Source organism: Leucopleurus acutus (genome assembly GCF_964270905.1).
Source record: "Leucopleurus acutus genome assembly, chromosome: 4".
In the NCBI taxonomy this organism is placed as follows: domain Eukaryota; kingdom Metazoa; phylum Chordata; class Mammalia; order Artiodactyla; family Delphinidae; genus Leucopleurus; species Leucopleurus acutus.
This window is the reverse complement of record NC_139146.1, coordinates 146,038,836-146,058,126: the sequence shown is the minus strand read 5'-3', so window position 1 is coordinate 146,058,126 and position 19,291 is coordinate 146,038,836. Positions and strand designations below refer to the sequence as shown.

Below are 19,291 nucleotides of genomic sequence, written 5' to 3'. Positions count from 1 at the left end.
GTACCTTCTAATCCATCCTGGATTACTTTTCTTCTTCTAATTAAGACTGGATTGCCTCTGGGATTTGTTTGGGTCTCTCTTTTCTCCATTTATGATATTTCCTTATATGATCATGTCCAGTCTTAGGTCTTTAATCCCCAAAGATATGTTGATGACTTTCAAATGTATGTGTCCTACTCAGACCTCTTTCTCTTAAGCTTCATTTCCACATATTCATTTGCCAACCTAACATCTCCACTCAATTTTAATAGACATCTGAAATGGAACATATACAGCTGCTTTTTGTTTTCTTCAAAAGAGGAATACTACATACCATGTCATTGAGTGAAACTGTTTGAAGAGATAAATTAAGGATAGTTTGAAGACATTCATTGTTGTCTCTTCTTTGAGCACATCTTATTCTGAAAGCAGAATATTTTGGCTCAGGAATGGACTAAACTTTTAACACAGATACAGTTTATTAGTATAAGAACTATAGATTTTGGAACCCAGAAGCTCTAGATTCAAGTTCTGGCTCATTTATTTCTAGCTATGTGATTGGTAATTCACCTAACTCTTCTGATTGTCAGTCTCTTCACCTATAAAATGAGGATGAAGGGAGCTGCCTAACAGGAATTTCAACGTTTAGAAATATTGTTGCTCTTTTCTTACAAATAGAACTAACAGTGGCAAGCATACACAACTTTGGCCATTTTTGTAAGATTTACTGTAAGATTATCTAGCAAGTGATTACTGAAAATAGGACTTGAAAGTTGAATTTTCATAAGTTTTTGACTTACAGATAGTCAATGGCTGTGATACAGATCTTGGTAGCTGAAAGAAATTGGGTATATTTTGCAACCATTACATCTAATAAATACCTAAAAATATTGCCATCCTTGTAAGGAAACTCATATCTCATTCAGTGCTGTCTAGTCTACAGTTATAATAGAGCCATTGTTTTCTCACTGTTTTTAAGATATTTTATAGGGCAACCCCCTAGCATTATCTTTATGCAGCTCCCTAACATTAGTTGCTTATTCAGTATATGAAATAGCATAAAATAGGACATGTCGGAAATTTTTTTTCAGTAGATTTCTGTAAAATCTTTGGTTTTGCTAGTTAAAAGTGCTTATGTAATAAAGAAGATAAAATTTTTACAGGTGGGTTCAGAGATAATGAAACCATGAGGTGTGAAATTTATATTAAGAGAGTACCTTTTTGCTACCTGAAATATGCCACAGGGCGCATTCATTTTCTTTAGAAATGAAGACCATATTTTATAGTTCTGAAATGCTTAATTTCAAATGACTTACCTAGTTAAGTTGACTCAGATTGGTAAAATGATTTTTTTTTAATGTAGAAGCAGAGTGAATTTTTGTCTTAAGCATAAAATTAGAATTTTTACTATGTAGAAAATGGGCTAAACTAAGTTATTTGTGTGCAAAGTATGTTTGAATATTTGAAGAGCATGCATAGCATTCACGTTATATATATTTTTTTCATACAGGTATTTCTTTCACCTGTGATTTTAATTATAGTACCATATATCAGTTCTCACTTTTTTTAAATGGTAATTGAAGGTAGTAATAAAAGAATCTAGTGAATTGTTACAGGAGGAAAAAAAGTTGAATCTGTTCCATTTCTAAAAATATCTGCAAGTCTTTTCAGTGAATGTACTTTTCAAGAAGCTACCGTCTTATCTTTTTTTTTTTTAATGTGCATCATTTCAGTTTGGGAAGAGTTTGAATTGCTCTGCTGTGTTAAAAAGTCTCTTTTCATAAACCAGTTATTTCTGTTCTTGTCATACCATTTAAGTTTGTAATAATAGGATATTGCTTCAATTAAATGTGTGATATGGGGAAATGGACTAAAACACAGGATATAAAGCTCTGGATAACTTCACAGAGTCAATATAAAAATAGTTAAAAATTAAAGAATTAAACAGTGTCATTTTCTAATTTTTTAATATAATGGTAACATACACATAACAGACTTTGCCATCTCTCCCATTATTAAGTATACAATTTGATAATGTTAAATATATTCATAATGTTGTGCTACCATCACCACCATCCATTTTCAAAACTCTTTTCATCTTGTAAAATGGAAACTCTGTACCCATTAAACAGTCACTCCCTATTCCCCTCTCCTTCTAGCCTCAGGACACAACCATTCTTCTTTCTGTCTCTATGATTTTGACTACTTTAAGTACTTTGTATAAGTGGATTCATATAGCTTTTGTCTTATTATGACTGGCTTATTTCATTTAGCATAATGTCTTCAAGGTTCATTCATGTTGTGGTGTATATCAGCTTTTTCTTCCTTCTTAAGAATGAAAAATATTCCATTGTATGTATTTACTACACTTTGCTTATCCATTCATCCATCATTGAACACTTAGGTTGCTTGCATACATTAGCTATTGAGAGTAGTGCTGCTATGAGAATGGGTGTACAAATGTCTCTTCAAGACCCTTCTTTCAGTTTGGGGGAGTATATACACAGAGAGAATTGCTGGTTCACATGATAATTCTATGTTTAATTTTTTGAGAGCTGCCATGTTTCTTAAAGCAGATGTACCATTTTACATTCCCACCAAGGGTACTCAAGGGTTCCAATTTCTCTACATCTTGCCAACACTTGTTATTTTATGTTTGTTTTTTTTAGTAGCCATCTTAATGAGTATGAGGTGTTACCTCATTGTTTGATCTTCATTTTCCTAATGGTTAGTAATGTTAAGGGTCTTTTCATGTACTTATTGCCCACTTGTATATCTTCTTTGGAGAAGTGTGTGTTCAAGTTCTTTGCCCACTTTTGAATCCAGTTGTTCTTTTGTTGAGTTTTAGGAGTTCCCCATATATCTGGATATTAGTCTCACATCAGAAACATGATTTACAAATATTTTCTCCTGAAGTGAATCTCTTGTAGACAGTATATATTTGGATCATGTTTTTTAATAGCTATTCTGCCAAACTCTGTCTTTTTTTTTTTTTTCTTTTTGCGGTATGCGGGCCTCTCACTCTTGTGGCCTCTCCCATTGCGGAGCACAGGCTCCGGACGCGCAGGCTCAGCGGCCATGGCTCACGGGCCCAGCCATTACGTGGCATGTGGGATCTTCCCGGACTGGGGCACGAACCCGTGTACCCTGCATCGGCAGGCGGACTCTCAACCACTGCGCCACCAGGGAAGCCCCAAACTCTGTCTTTTGATTAGAGAGTTTATTTCATTTATACTTAATTACTGATAAAAAGGGAATTTTGTCATTTTGCTATTTGTTTTCCATATGTCTTATACCTTCATTATCTCTCATTTCCTGGATTACTGTTTTCTCTTTTGCTTAATTGGTTTTTTGGAGTGAAACATTTAAATTCCTTTCTCGTTTCCATTTGTATATATTCTATAAGTATTTCCTTTGTAGTAATCATGGAGATTACATTTAACATTCTAAAGTTATAACATTCTAATTTGAGTTTATACCAATTTAACTTCAATAACATACAAAAACTCTGTTCCTACACCTTCATCCTCAGTCCATTCAGTTGCTGATGACACGAAATTATATGCATATACATTGTGTGCCCCAAAATATAAACTAATGATTATTTAAATGTATTAGTCCCTTAAATTTTGTGGAAAATAAAATGTGCAATTACAAACCAAAGTTACAATCAATAATACTAACTTTTAGATTAATGATTGTCTTTTAAATAAAATATGTGTCTCAAATCATGTAGAAAAAAATGGAGTTACCATCATTATAATAAAACTGACTTTTATAATTGCCTAAGTATTTACCTTTACTGACATCTTTATTTCTTCATGTGGCTTCAAGTTACTAGCTAGTGTCCTTTTATTCTAACCTGCAGGACTCCCTTTAGCATTTCTTGCAGAGCAGGCCTAATGATAATGAATAACCTCAACTTTTATTTATCTGGTCATATGTTAATTTTTCCCTTAATTTCACCCACTGCCTTCTGGCCTCCAAAATCTCTGAGAAATTTGCTGGTAATCGTATTGAGGATCCCTTGTATATGACAAGTGCCTTTTCTCTTGCAGCCTTGAAGATTCTCTCTTTGACTTTAGACAGTTTGATTATGATGTGTCTCAGTGTGGGTTTCTTTAAGTTCATCTTACTTGAATGTTCACATACCAATCTTTTTGAGTATTTATAGTCATGTCTTTCACCAAGTTTGGGAAATTTTCTGACATTATTTCTTCAAATATTCTTTCTGATCCTTTCTTTCTCTCTTCTCCTGAGATACTCACAGGCCTTTAAACTTTGTTCACTTTTCTTCAATCTTTTTTCTATCTGTTCTTCAGACTTAATAATTTCCATTGTCCTATCTTCAAGTTCACTGATTCTTTATTTTGTGTGCTCTTTGAATCTGTCTGGTAAATTTTTCGTTTCCATTATGTACTTCTCAGTTCCAGAATTTCTTTGTGGTTTCTTTTTAGGTTTTATTATACTTTCATTGTTATTTCCATTTTGTTCATCCATTGTTTTCTTGACTTTCTCCACACCTTTTTCCAGTTTTTTGAATGTCTTTCAAGCAGCTGTTTATAAAATCTTTGACTAAATGTCTTGCCACCTCTTTTAAAGGATAGTTTCTGTTGATTTTTTTTTTTCTTTTAGATGGGCCATACTTTCCTGTTTCTTGTATGCCATGTGATTCTTTTATTGAAAACTGGACATTTAAATATAATGATATAATTCTGGGAGTTAAATTCAGATTCTTCCCTTTACTACCAGTTTGCTCCATTTTTTTCTTGTTTTTGTTTTTATTTATTATTATCATTTTTATTGTTGTAGGCTGTCTCTGTGCCAGGGATCAACCTGCATTGTGAACCTAAGGTCTTTTCAGCTCTTTTCTGAGCCTGCATTTTTCTCTAGGCAATGACTTTTCATTTCCCTGTGTATGTAGTGCTTTTGAATGCCCTTGTCGGTAATGTCTGGCTCCCAAAAAGAGAAAAATGAATTGGAGTGGGGGAATAAAAGACTGCTGGCCCTCTTTTTAACCCCTCTGGCAGACACTTCAGCCAGAGAGGGAGGGGCTTGCAAAAGTGGAGGGAGGTGCAACAGCAATGACTGCCAATATAAAATAAAAAATTTAAAAAAAATTGAAAAATAAAAAAATATCTAATTTTGACTGGACAAAAAAATGGCTACTAGCCTCTTTTTCTACACCTCTAATATCAGAAGCAGCAGTCAGTCATCAGAGCACAGATCCCTGAAATTTGGAGGACAGGGTCCATTTTGCCCACAAGCTGTATGCTAGGTGCTCCTGAAATGGCTTACAGCTGCCAGCTACATAACTGAGGGGTGGAGGATGGGTGGCTGGTACTGTGGTAAGGCCTGACATTGACTGAAATTAACTGCAGTTCACACTCTAAGTCTTCCTCTGGAAGTTGCAATCCTTCAATATATTCTAGAGTTCCAAAATAGTTTTGTCAGATAGAATCTAACCCTCCAATTGTTGTCTAGGTAGGGAAACAGATTCCTGATGCTTCCTACTTCATCATCTGCCTAGAATTTCTGTAAATAGTGCCATTTTTATTAAGAAAAATACAGATTATTGATCTTTCAATATCTAGTATTCTTTAAAAAGTACAAATAATTCTTATTAGAAGAACTGATTTGGACTTTCTATTCCCCAAAGACCAAATTTATATAAAAATATGTGTAAGCTATTCAGAGAAGATCTATGTTACAGCATAAAATGATTGTTTTAAAGATTAGCCTCTGTTATGCTCCACATGGAGAAGTCAGATTATCTGTCCCTTAAGCAATGTTCATTTTCTTTTCTCCCACAGACTTTTAGAAAACATACAGCAAAGTCAGATGTTTAAGTGGCAGTACTATCAGTTTAACTGTGCTTTGGGTTTCTGGGTAACTTTACAAGAATTTCAAATGAAATGTGAATTCAAATGTCATTGGAGGGGCTTCCCTGGTGGCGCAGTGGTTGAGAGTCCGCCTGCCGATGCAGGGGACACGGGTTCGTGCCCCGGTCCAGGAGGATCCCGCATGCCGCAGAGCAGCTGGGCCCGTGAGCCATGGCCGCTGAGCCTGCGCGTCCGGAGCCTGTGCTCCGCAACGGGAGAGGCCACAACAATGAGAGGCCCACATACCGCAAAAAAAAAAAAATGTCATTGGAGAGTTAGCGTAAGAAAAAGGACTTGTGCTACAATGAAGAATCCCTTCATGAGTTTGACTTAGCTTACATTGTGATGGCATGTCACATTCCAACATAAATGCCTCCCCTGAAATGGTAGAGATAGTCATTGAAAATTTATCTACTTGGTCTATGATTTGCCCTTCTCATTTTAAGTCACTCTATTATAATATATTGAGGGAAATTGAGGATTTAAAGGTATCTGCAATATAAAAATATTTCTTATATTACAATATGGTTTCAAGTATTAACATTGAGTCATTTAAATGATCTGTGTGGAGTTTTATCTCCTTCCAGTTACATCTTTCTATACTAATCATAAATAATTCTGTCTGTGATCTCAGCAGTATCCTCTTTGAACTTGATTATCTATATTTAAAACAAAATGATGCTTGTCTGTAAAGTAGATAATTATGGTGGGTGAATTGGGAGTTAATAGTATAATGTACTTTGAACTCTGAGAACAAAATGCTAAGTAAGCAGTAGACACTGGGAGATAATGAACCCGTTAGTTTCTATATCTGGTCACAGTTTTAATATTACAGACCTAGGTAAATTAGTAAAGGTCTTTAATATATAAAGTCAATGACTCTGGCATTGTTGTTCTGTTAGGATCACTAGTCACTAAAATAGAAAAAATTCTAAGGTCTTAAAAAAATGAAAGGCTAGATAGAGATTTGTTCTGAACCCTGAATTTAAGACTATATCAAAGTGCGTATGTTATTGGAACTCAATTAATAGTATTCTAAAGTTAATGCAAAAATTGTCATTTAACATGTTTAGAAAATTTACTTCAACTTAGTTTGTTGTATATGGTAGATAATTATCCCAAAAGCAGATTTAAATTTTGGGAAAAAATGTGTAAATTCTTGAGTTAAACTACTCTTTAAATGGTATAGTTTAATTTATTGGGATTAATATTGTATCTACAAAAAACATGCAAAAATATTATTGAAAAACTTTTGTAAACTGGGCCTAGTTAATAAACATTTCTCAAACAAAAAGATGAAAACCTATTTGAGAGTTTTAATATACACATAAAATTTTGATAATAATAAAAATATCACTTGGTAATATAGAAATTTATTATAATAAATATATTGTCATATATTAAGCTTATAGATATCTTAGGGAGTTTGCCTTGAAAGTGAGAGCTGTGAATTTTGCCACAGTCATTACTAGCTTTAAGTCTTGGGAAAGTTACTTGCCCTGATCCTCATTTCCCAAAGGGTTTTCATCAATAATAAATGATATAATGCCAGTAAACTACTTATTACAATGCTTATTACTAATAAATGTTAATTACTTTCATTATTATTTCAATTATTATAAACTTGAGAGTAACACAACATATTATCTATAATTCAGAATAATATTTGCTAATTGCCATGACTTTGGTGTATATCCAGTACAACCTTTCAACAATTAGAGTTATTATTTTGATTTACTTCCTTAGAGTGCTCATGAAGGGTTAGATAAGGTGAACTGAGGAAAGTATACCTCTGATTGAAACGAAAAATAGAGTTCTAAAAACCCTATTTCCTGTCTACAAAGAAATTAGTGTAGAACATATTCAGAAAATTTCTATTGAATGAGAAAAGACTGCTGGAAATACTTGTTATACAGAATTAATTCATGCAGGATATCTCAATGTAACTAATATTATCTAGGCAGATTTTATATATATATTCACACACACACTCACACATGCATAAACACACACATATATATGCGATACCTTCATTTTAATAATATCCCCACTGAAATAGTAGCTAGTCTGTATGCTCAGATGAAGATGCCAAATGATATAGAAAATGCTGAGTTCATTTGGTCACAATTCTGCTAAATTTTCCTGCTGTCTAGTAGTACTGAACTTGTTCAACCTTTTTTCTTCTTGTGAAGGGTGAAATAAAGGAGAAATCTGATTTTTATAGTATTTATAATGTCTTTATTACTCGTCCTCAATTTGAATTATTTGCACAGTTTCCACTGGCATTAGTGGGAATATCATAAGTAGATCCAAAACATTACAGTTCTCTTGATTTGGATACCTGTGCACAGTGAAACTAATGCGTATGCACAGTGCACTGTTAGAATTAAATTTAAAAGCCTACTTCTGAATAGTAGCATCTAAAACAGTGAGGATATGTGATGACTTAACAATTCTGAATAGCTCTGCAGGACTGTAATTCTGCTGTGACCAATAAATTGTCTCAAAGCAGAGACTTGTGCCTTTTGAAAAAAATTTAACCTCCAAAGTGAAATTGCTGAAACTTCTAAGGCAAAAGACAATAAATTTTATGTGAAAACTCTTATGTTCAGGTTTTTACTATAATTCTTCAATTTTATTTTTTTTTATTTTTTTTATTTTTTTAAATTTATTTATTTATGTTTTGGCTGCAATGGGTCTTCTTTGCTGTGCATGGGCTTTCTCTAGTTGTGGTGAGCGGGGGCTACTCTTTGTTGCAGTGTGCGGGCTTCTCATTGCGGTGGCTTCTCTTGTTGCAGAGCATGGGCTCTAGGTGCGCGGGCTTCAGTAGTTGTGGCATGTGGGCTCAGTAGTTGTGGCTCGCTGGCTCTAGAGCGCAGGCTCAGTAGTTGTGGTGCACAGGCTTAGTTGCTCCGTGGCATGTGGGATCTTCCCAGACCAGGGCTCGAACCCGTGTCCCCTGCATTGGCAGGCGGATTCTCAACCACTGCGCCACCAGGGAAGCCCAATTCTTCAATTTTAAATACTTCATTGGCGTATAGTAAATGAATTTGTTATGCTGATTACCAGACTAGTACTCATTATCAAATATATATGTATCTGTTTGTATATATATTCTCTAGTATTACTAATTATTGAATATATATCTAATATATTTAGTAGTACTAATTATTGTCACACATATGTATACATGAATGACATAATGGATTATATATGTAATATATATATGCTCATACATGGAGTATGTGCTTGAAATGAAAAAAAAAAAAAGCATTTTATGGAAGAAATAGTTCCAAACTTGAAACCAGAAAACCTAAATTCTTACTCCACCCCTTCTAACTCTTGGCTGTGTAATTTTGGTTAAATTACTTAAAATCTTTTCACTAAAATTTCTGAAAAATGAGAAAGTTTTTGTATACCATCCTTAAAGTTTCAGCTATGAGTTATGAAATACACAATTGCTCTTTCTGTTATCATCTTATGAAGGCATCTTAATTCTGCTATGGTCTGATGCAAGATGTAATGGATTTCAGCTGTCCTGTCAGCAAATCACTTGTGAAGAAACAAAATGGCTGGCTTTGATGATTATCTCTGTGTTGAGGGAAGGTTGACAGGGTGGATGAATGGATGGATGCATAAATGCGTAGAAGGAAAGAGGAAAAAAGAGAAGAGGAAAAAATGCACAGAGAGAGAGACCAAGAGAATCAACTCTGTTTCTTCAAAGAAAATTAAAGATTCAATGCATGTAGTACCTTTGAAAAGTTTATTCTTTTTAAAACTATGTATCATAGAGAATTTATATATATTAGGCAAAATTGAATAAGTAAAGAATTTGAACTCTGAGAATAAAAAAGACTAGTTACTTTGATTTTATTTGCAGCTCTGAAATCTGATCATATGTTTTTGGGCAATTGTTTCATACATGTCTTTTTAGATGCTAAGGTTTTAAGCAGAAATTTATTGTGCAAGGGTAATGTTCATGTGTTGATCCTTTCTTGTTTTCAATTTTTAGAATTATTTATTTTAAAAGATATTTGGTATGTTAGTTATATAAAATGAGATATGCAGACCTTCGAGTAATTTTGTCAACTCTGTATGTGGAAAAGTTCTTTTTATAGAAGTGCTGGATCTGGTGGACCCCGACTAGGTCCTTCCCTTGCCTTGTGTTGCTTGTGCCAATCGAATGAGACCAGGTTTGGCAAAGCAGAGCAGAAACTTTATGCCTTGATCAAGGAATGGGGAAGGGAAGTGGGAAACTTTTAAGGGTTAAGAGATGGGTGTGCCATCAGAACCCGGGGAAAGTGGCAATAAGTTCCAGAAAAAGCCAAAACATGCACAGTCCTGTGGGCTCTTTTGTGCAGGACATTAATTGTGCTAGCAAAGTGCAAGTCCTCCCTTTCAGAGGAGATCCTAGCATGGTAATGAAGCAAAGGCAACTTTCAGACGTTTTGGGTCTGATCTGTACAGGTGCTGCCCTGGTGGTCAGACTGGAACCAGTTCAGGGCAGTGGACTGTCACCATCTTGGACCTTTCTGCTCAAGCTGATTCTGTGGTCTGGCTTACGTGGCTTCTGCCTTAGTTTTTGTTAAGCAAGCACAGCTGTGGGCATAGACTAACAGACTGTGGTATGGAAAGAAAGAAAGTAGGTTAACCTCTGTACAGGTATGGGTCTCTTTCCGGTGACCCTTCAAGATGTGTATCTAAATCTTTCTCGATATTTTTAGAGGAAAATTCTGAGCTAGGTGAAGAAATTTTCTTTCTTTCACTACCTTCCCAGCTAAACAATGTTTCCTCTACTTTCCTCTTATCTTATGTATAAGATAAAGATGAATTTAAATATTCAAACTAAAACTATAAGTATATGATTAATACTTTGCTGAATAATTTGGGAGTCATGATAATACCTGTGATAATAAATTCACATACAGGTACATTTGCAATTCTACTTTTGTTCTAATTTAGAATTAGCTGTAACTTACATTTTTATTCCTATATTTGAATTTAGGTATCCTATTTTACAGGATCATGCCTAACTAATATAAGGAAAGTTTAAACTATTCCTGTTTCTTGAGTATCTAATATATTCAGGCTCTGTTATAGACACTAACAAAGATAGTTTCTATGGCCCAGGAAATTATATTTTGCTAAGGAGACAAGGCATATATCCATGGTGGAGACAACACCATGAATAAAGACATGAAGGTATAAAAGCTTAAAATGTTTTTGAGAGTTATGGATGTGGTCAGGTTAGTAACTTCTTTATTTAAATTTATTTTTTGGCTGCATTCGGTCTTCGTTGCTGTGCACAGGCTTTCTCTAGTTGCGGCGAGCGGGGGCTACACTTTGTTGCAGTGCACGGGCTTCTTATTGCGGTGGCTTCTCTTGTCATGGAGCACAGGCTCTAGGTGTGTGGGCTTCAGTAGTTGCGGTGTGTGGGCTCAGTAGTTGTGGCTTGCGGGCTCTAGAGTGTAGGCTCAGTAGTTGTGGCACACGGGCTTAGTTGTTCTTAGCACGTGGTATCTTCCCGGACCAGGGATTGAACCCATGTCCCCTGCATTGGCAGGTGGATTCTTAATCACTGCACCACCAGGGAAGTCCCAGGTTAGTAACTTCCTACAAATGTTTGTTTTCAACAGGCATATTTGCAAATGCAAATTTTTAGAAAATGATTTTATTAACCTGTACATATGACCCTTTACAAGAGTTAAAAAATTAAGACTTCAACATTTTTAATACCACTATAAACTATAATTAATTCCTTTCTAAGACATAAGTAGACAAGGATGATATATTTTGTATTTAAAAACTTGTATGTAGTGCTCGCTTCAGCAGCACATATACTAAAATTGGAACGATACAGAGAAGATTAGCATGGCCCCTGCGCAAGGATGACACGCAAATTCGTGAAGTGTTCCATATTTTTCAACAAACATGTGAAAGAATGCTCAACATCATTAATCATTAGAGAAATGCAAATCAAAACTACAATGAGATATCATCTCACACCGGTCAGAATGGCCATCATCAAAAAATCTACAAACAATAAATGCTGGAGAGGGTGTGGAGAAAAGGGAACCCTCTTGCACTGTTGGTAGGAATATAGATTGATACAGCCACTATGGAGAACAGTATGGAGTTTCCTTAAAAAAGTAAAAATAGAACTACCATACGACCCAGCAATCCCACTACTGGGCATATACTCTGAGAAAACCATAATTCAAAAAGAGTCATGTACCACAATGTTCATTGCAGCTCTATTTACAAGAGCCAGGACATGAAAGCAACCTAAGTGTCCATCAACAGATGAATGGATAAAGAAGATGTGGCACATATATACAAGGGAATATTACTCAGCCATAAAAAGAAACGAAATTGAGTTATTTGTAGTGAGGTGGATGGACCTAGAATCTGTTATACAGTGAAGTAAGTCAGAAAGAGAAAAACAAATACCGTATGCTAACACATATATATGGAATCAAAAAAAAAATGGTCATTAAGAACCTAGGGGCAAGATGGGAATAAAGACACAGACCTACTAGAGAATGGACTTGAGGATACGGGGAGGGGGAAGGGTAAGCTGGGACAAAGTGAGAGAGTGGCATGGACATATATACACTACCAAATGTAAAATAGATAGCTAGTGGGAAGCAGCTGCATAGCACCGGGAGATCAGCTCAGTGCTTTGTGACCACCTAGAGGGGTGGGATAGGGAGGGTGGGAGGGAGGGAGATGCAAGAGGGAAAAGATACGGGGATACATGTATATGTATAACTGATTCATTTTGTTATAAAGCAGAAACTAAGATACCATTGTAAAGCAATTATACTCCAATAAAGATGTTAAAAAAAAAAAAAACTTGTATGTAGACTCACCTGAATATGTCACTCTCTTTGTGTCAGGATAAGGGAAGCCTTTTTTCCCTCCCATGGATGGAGCAGATCATCAGTCCCAAATAGTGGAAATGACTAATTAAAAATTGGTCTAACGGGAATATTTAGGAGGTGTTTGTTCTCTGCCTGTTGCTTGGTTATTCTTCCCTCCAGTTTGGCCAATGCAAAGTGTAAATAGAGTATAATTTGTTGATCAGACACTGTGTGTGTGTGTGTGTGTGTGTGTGTGTGTGTGTGTGTTGTGAGTGTGTAAGTGGAGGAAGAATTATTTCATCTTGACAGTAAGTTGGATCTGGTTTTCACCTCCAGGTTATAAAATAAAACAGTTAAAATATGCTAATAAAAACAGCTGGGAAAGAAATAGATGTTGTGTCATCATGTAAGCTATATAGCTATGTATGTTGCATTTGAGAAACTTTAGTTTCAAAAAGTGAATCTAGGATATTTGAAGTTAAATTAGACTGCTAATATGTGTGTGTGTTAATACAAAGGATAAAGAGATGACATTGCAATACTATTGGAAGTGCATGCCATAAGAAAGAACTGTCTTTCCTGAGATTCTTCATGTGGAACTTACGAGGTTGTTTTCAGAATACTTGTGTTTGATACAAAATGCTTCATTTAACAGTACTTTTGTGGTAAAAAGCCAAATTTAAGATGAGAGTTTATAGCTGAAGGAAAAAGTAAATAAATAAATAAGTGTATTTGAAATGTTGGCTAGGATTTCCTGTTCTTTGGTTATGCTCCTTGTGTGCAGTAAGATGAATCACTTCTTTTGTGTACTTCTTTGCTGTTTGCAGAAAGATGAACTGCTTTTCTTGTGCATTTGCTTTCAGTACGTCTTAATTCAGCACAGAATTGACTAATTTTGGCAGGTTTCTGCCATTTATTAAGCCAGGTTTAATGTTTAAAGCAATTTTAAGTGTTCTGTCAGGTAATAGTAAAATGCTTCCATTAAAAATGCATTAGCAGTACTCAGCAGAAGTCAATAGCATCACCTGCTATAAAAAAAGTTTGATTAGAAACTTTTCCAAAAGACCCATTTAGAATCCATGACAAGCTGAAACATCTCTATATAAATATACATCACTTCTTTGAGAATAGACATTTAGATTATCTGGTTTAAAACAAATTGATTATTTTCGCTCCAGTTATAGCACATTTATATCACACTTCCTAAAAAGCTGCTAAAGAAATTTTTATATCCCAGTCTGATAATATTAGATTTCAGTGTAAGGATTAACTTAGATTCTCATAAATATTATCACAAATTAAAATGAGTCTTCATGAATGTGAATTAAAATTATCAAGATAAATCTAAAATTTATTGCCTAAATATTAGTTTATAAAGTATACTTCTAATTCAGAGGTGACAGGATAGGGCAGAAATTAATGTCTATTACATATGTTGATTACATCAATAAAGTATTAATAGTCTGGGTATTAGCTATATAATAGTGTAATTAAGAAATAATTTATTTATCAATTTAAAAAATTTCTTCACCCTTTTCTCATGTTCTTAACCATGGCAGGTATTCACATACATAGGAAACATAAAGGAAGGATTTAAAAAGGCTGGTCAAAGTAGTCAGTGAATCCGTGCAAACATAGAAGAGCAGTGGTAAGAGAAAGCCAAGCTGACACAGTAAGCCTATTAGACACTCTGCCTTCTCTAGCAAAAAGTAATCATTTCTTGCTTTCCCATGGTGAAGCCACATAGGGTGGAGAGGTCAAAAGGAACTTGCCACAGTTGTCAGAAATGGACATAGATTCATCCTTGCTTTATCATGAACTGACTCTAATAATGCATGTTTAATATCATAATTATCTTTTCGCTAGATGACTTGGGGCTTCAGCTAAAGAATTATTAAATCAACAAAATTGATAGATGTAAAGTGTGTCTGCTTCTGTTTATACATATATGTGTGTATGTGTAAACATATATATGCATACTTGTGTCTGCACACTTGTGTCTGTTTATACATGTATGTGTGTATGTGTAAACATATATATGCATACTTGTGTCTGCACGTATAGTGTGTTTATCTTTTCATATGTGTGTATAATACCCGTATTATATTTATATGTGGAAAAAAGTCATTTTTATATACACATAATTTTATTTCTTCACACACTGTAATGAATATAGTCAAGAAATATGTGTTATGTGTATATGGATGTGTATGTGGATATGTACATATACAGTTATTCCTTTATCATGTTATTGACCCTGAGGTATATGTCTCTTTTTGTCAACAGGGTTTTCATTAGGTTTATTCAAAAACACAAAGAGTACATTGTCCCAATTATTTATGATTAAAAAGTAAATAATTAAAAATATGTGCTTGCTTAGAACTGGAAGAGTCAGAATGAATGCAAATAAAGTGTGCATGGCCAGATAGGAAAGAAACTCCAAATATGCTGTAAAGTCAGAATCCCTGTTAGAACACTTTTATGTCTTTTGGGTGCAATCCTGGAAGGCAGTATCCTATAGTGATGTAAAGCAAGGACGTTGGAGTAAGGAGGCAAAAGCTCTGGCCCTTATTGTGGAACCTTAGGCATATTTCTTGCATGGAATCCTAATTTTTAAAACTGTATGTGTGTGTAGTAGTGTACATATCACATAGTTATTTTAAGGATTAAATTAAATACTGTAATATGAAGAAAATAGTAGAACATGTTAAGCTTTGTTTGAATTATATTACAGTATTCAAAAAAAGAAAACACTAGCATGTATTGAGACATATTTAGTTACCACAATTTGCTTACATTTCACAGGCATAGTATCATTTAATACAGTTAATAATCCTTACAGATGGATATTATTTTTACTATTAGATATTACAGATGATGAATGTGGAGTTTAGAATTTGAATCCCTTGCTCAAGGTCATATACTTAACAAATGTCAGAGTCAGGATTTGAAATCAGTTTACTTTTAGAACTGGGATGTTTAATCAATACACTGACAAACACACAGTCAAATAAAAGTTAGCCACAACTCTTATCATCATCATCATCATCATTATTACATATGAAGGAAAAATGCCATAATTATTCACTAGAACTTATGTTAGTTCTTCAGGAAATATGTCTCCATTACTTCTGCTCAGAGATTTGTATGTCTCTAAATTTTTAATAAATATTATGGAATTTACTGTTGTAAAAGATACTGAAACTCTTGTTCAAAGAAAAAAGAAAGAAAGGAAAGAAGGAAGGAAATAAAAAGAGAAAAAGTAAATTAAGATCATTGTAGAAATTTAATTCCTATTTATGAATGGACTCTCAGAAAATTTCCTGATTTTTCTCCTATTATTCAGAAAAAAAAATTCTACAAGTTATGAATTCTTAAAGATCTCATGGCATGAGACATTCAGTGTATTTAACCACTTTGTCCTGCAGAGGCTTTTTGTATTTATTATAATGTCTTCCCGATACTCTTCCAGCAAAACACTTTGATGTACTATTCATCATTTCCATTTGGGAGAACTAACTACATTCCTGCTTAGCTCTCACACTGCTTCCAGTACAATGTGTTTCAGTAATGAAGTGCGTGCTTTAATTGAAAGTGTACATTTTTCAGTTCATAAGTCTCTTTGGTGTAATTCCGGAGGGCATGACAGAATATTTATGTTATTGTTTAATGGTGATACTCACTTCTTTCTAGGAGCAATTTTTGATGAATCTGCCAAAAAGGATGATGAGGTGTTTCGCACAGCAGTTGGCGACCTCAACCAGAATGAGGAGATCTTACAGACTGAGAAAATCACATTTTCGGTGACATTTGTTGATGGCAACAACCCTTTTCAAGCAGTTCAAGAAGGTAAGGTCCATCAGCACTCCACTTTTTATTTTGCTTGTTTCTTTGGTTCAATTCAAATGGCAATGAAATTAAAAATTTAAAATGCCGTTAAACATGGGCATCATTTTTGCATCTTTGCTGCATTGCTTTTCTTTTAGAGTATTTGGTAAATTTTAATCCTGTATTCCACTTCTGAAAGGGCAGAGTGTGGAAAGTTATTGTTTTAATTGAAATATAATATGAAAATGGTCATAAATATTTGTAATAAAAACTTTACAACATTTTATGACTTCAGTATAAATGAAGCATTCCTTAAAAATATGACTTTCTATCTGAATTTTTACTTTTGTCTTCTTTGAGATAAGATAAGGTAAGAAAGGAATTTTTGTACTTACTTAAATTTACTTAAAATAAATTTATTTACTTCCTTTGCGAAGGAAGTTTTCCTTCTCAAAAGTTTTCCTTTTGAGAAGGAAAACTTTCAGACACTACATACAAATGAAAGATTTTGTGCTGGGATCCTAACATACTGACCTAGGCTATAAATTTTTTACTCTCTACAATGTGCCAAATATTAAAGCACTTTTCTCCATTCTCTCTATATACTTGAGTGAATTAAAAGTTTTCATAGGTACAAAGTCATACAAATACAAATTATTTTTATTATACTGGAAAGATCATTTATATGAACAAAGGTTTTGATTGAAAGATCATACACTAATAAAATTCTAGTTTTGATGCTATTATTCTAATGAAATATTTAGCCTTTTGATTGGCAAAGTAATCATTGTCCATGAAAGTATTTTTTGTTAATCTGTTTTATATTTTATTGTGATAATATTTAGACTAAAGATACTAATAAAAAATTAATTTAGTTAAATGGAACATTTCTTTTATTAAAAACTTAAAGAGGATTTGGCAGAAGAAAATATGGACAAGGTATTAAATGGAGTAAAGTTTGGCAGGAAACTTTTTAAAGAAAAGTATTGAAGGGGTAAGGAAGATAAATGTTTTTAATTTAATGTATCTGCATGATATACAGGTAACCTTTTTTGGAATGTGTTTTTGATCAGTGGCATTGGCTACTATCAAAGCTTATTTATGCTTATTTCTGTCAGTAAGGGAATGGTTAGAATGATTAGTGATCTAATGGATTTTCCTTCTTATTAATTTGATGGAGTGAAAAAATATTATTTTAATAAAATGAACAGAAATGTTTTAAGTAAAAGTTGTTTTTCAATAAAATACGTTCATATTAATATGATGGAATTTTAATTTTAATAAGTAAACATCAATTTAAAAAATCAGATTAATAGAAGCACCCAGTTATTTTCTTACATTTTAAGTCAGAATTATCTGGGGAATTTGTAACTTTAAATCATGGTTGATAAATTTTCTATAGAAATGTTTAAAAGCTGTCTAAATTAATGTTAGAATTCATAAAGCAGTCTGCAAAAATAATAAAGTAGAAATTGTGGAAAATACCCAATAATGTAAAAGAATATATACACTAAGAAGTATATATTATTCTTTAAAAGAAGTATCTATGATATTTCTTTCTCAACTATTAGTTTTATTGACTGGAATGAGAGCAAGAAAAAATTAGGACTGACTTACTTTTGTGACTGTCTTCTTATTAACTACATATTAATAATTGTAAATTAACTTTGAAGACGTGCTAAAATATTCATGCTTTTAAAAAATCCACTTTGACTGAAAAAATGTGGATAAAGCAATGGAAAATAAATACAATGAGCAGAAGGGAATTAGAAAGACTGAATAAATATGCCCCTCACACCTTTTTAGAGACTACAATTTGAAAAACAAAGACAAATTTTAAAGTACCACAGTTAATCTGTTTACATATTGCTTTGTGTAGCCATTCTGCTGCCAACTAAATTCTGGAAACAAAAATATCTCTCAAAAGAACTATTGTGACTTGAAAGAATTTGTGGACTGAAAGAAAATTGAGAGAGTAAATAAGTTTTACGTTTCCAAGGTAGAGACAGCTAGATATTTGTCAAGAAAGAATGAAGAGCTTGACAATTTGCCTGATGGGTTTTGATACTAACAGGATGTTCTGGACCAGTTATTTTGATGGTCTGCTCTGGCTAATGACCTGAAATAAGTTCTAGGAAACTCTGGAGCTAATTTGTTTCTCCATTCAGTATCAGGAAAGATCTCAGCTAATGTTAGAAGTAAAAATACTTCTTTCTAGATCTCTTATTGTAATTGATTAGTTTGCAAAAATAAGGGAAAATATTCAACTGAAAGAGAACAAAAAAGTATTCCGGAATATTTTCTTAAATGTTTTGAGGAAGTATTTTAGAAGAAAACTTCAACTGAACCATCAAAGATGGCCAACTTTTCTATCATCATATCTTGGCTGCAATACCATTAAAATCTATAATAGAGGTCCTTAAATCAGCTTATTTGTTTTTTACATTGTAAAGATGGACACGAGATTCAGTGATATCATTATTACCAATTGTTTATGCATTGACATTCCCGATGAACATCTAAAAATTCATGGTTTTGAGCATGGTTTTGCTGTCATATATATACTATTTATGTTCGTGGGTTTTAGATGGCATGGATCAGTAGAAAAATACCAATCTAGTTGATCAGCAGCAGTTGCATTGTATAATCCACTCAGTTCATATTCATCCTTGGTTTTCCTCATCTATAAATAGTGAAGAAATTAGAACACAAATGATGTATTTTTAAGGTGAATTTCAT

General features: G+C 33.6%; 1 protein-coding gene across 3 annotated transcripts in view; it reads left to right on the top strand.

Moving 5' to 3' along the window:
* The window catches only part of GRID2 (glutamate ionotropic receptor delta type subunit 2), a gene marked incomplete at both ends in the record, with an annotated part of 1,370,777 nt that overhangs the window by 232,072 nt on the left and 1,119,414 nt on the right, over window positions 1–19,291 (top strand). For all 3 annotated transcript variants that reach the window (XM_082838450.1, XM_082838451.1, XM_082838449.1), the window contains one exon: window positions 16,418–16,573. In XM_082838450.1, the coding sequence (XP_082694576.1) occupies window positions 16,418–16,573 (156 nt within the window). The remainder of the gene's footprint in view (window positions 1–16,417; window positions 16,574–19,291) is intronic.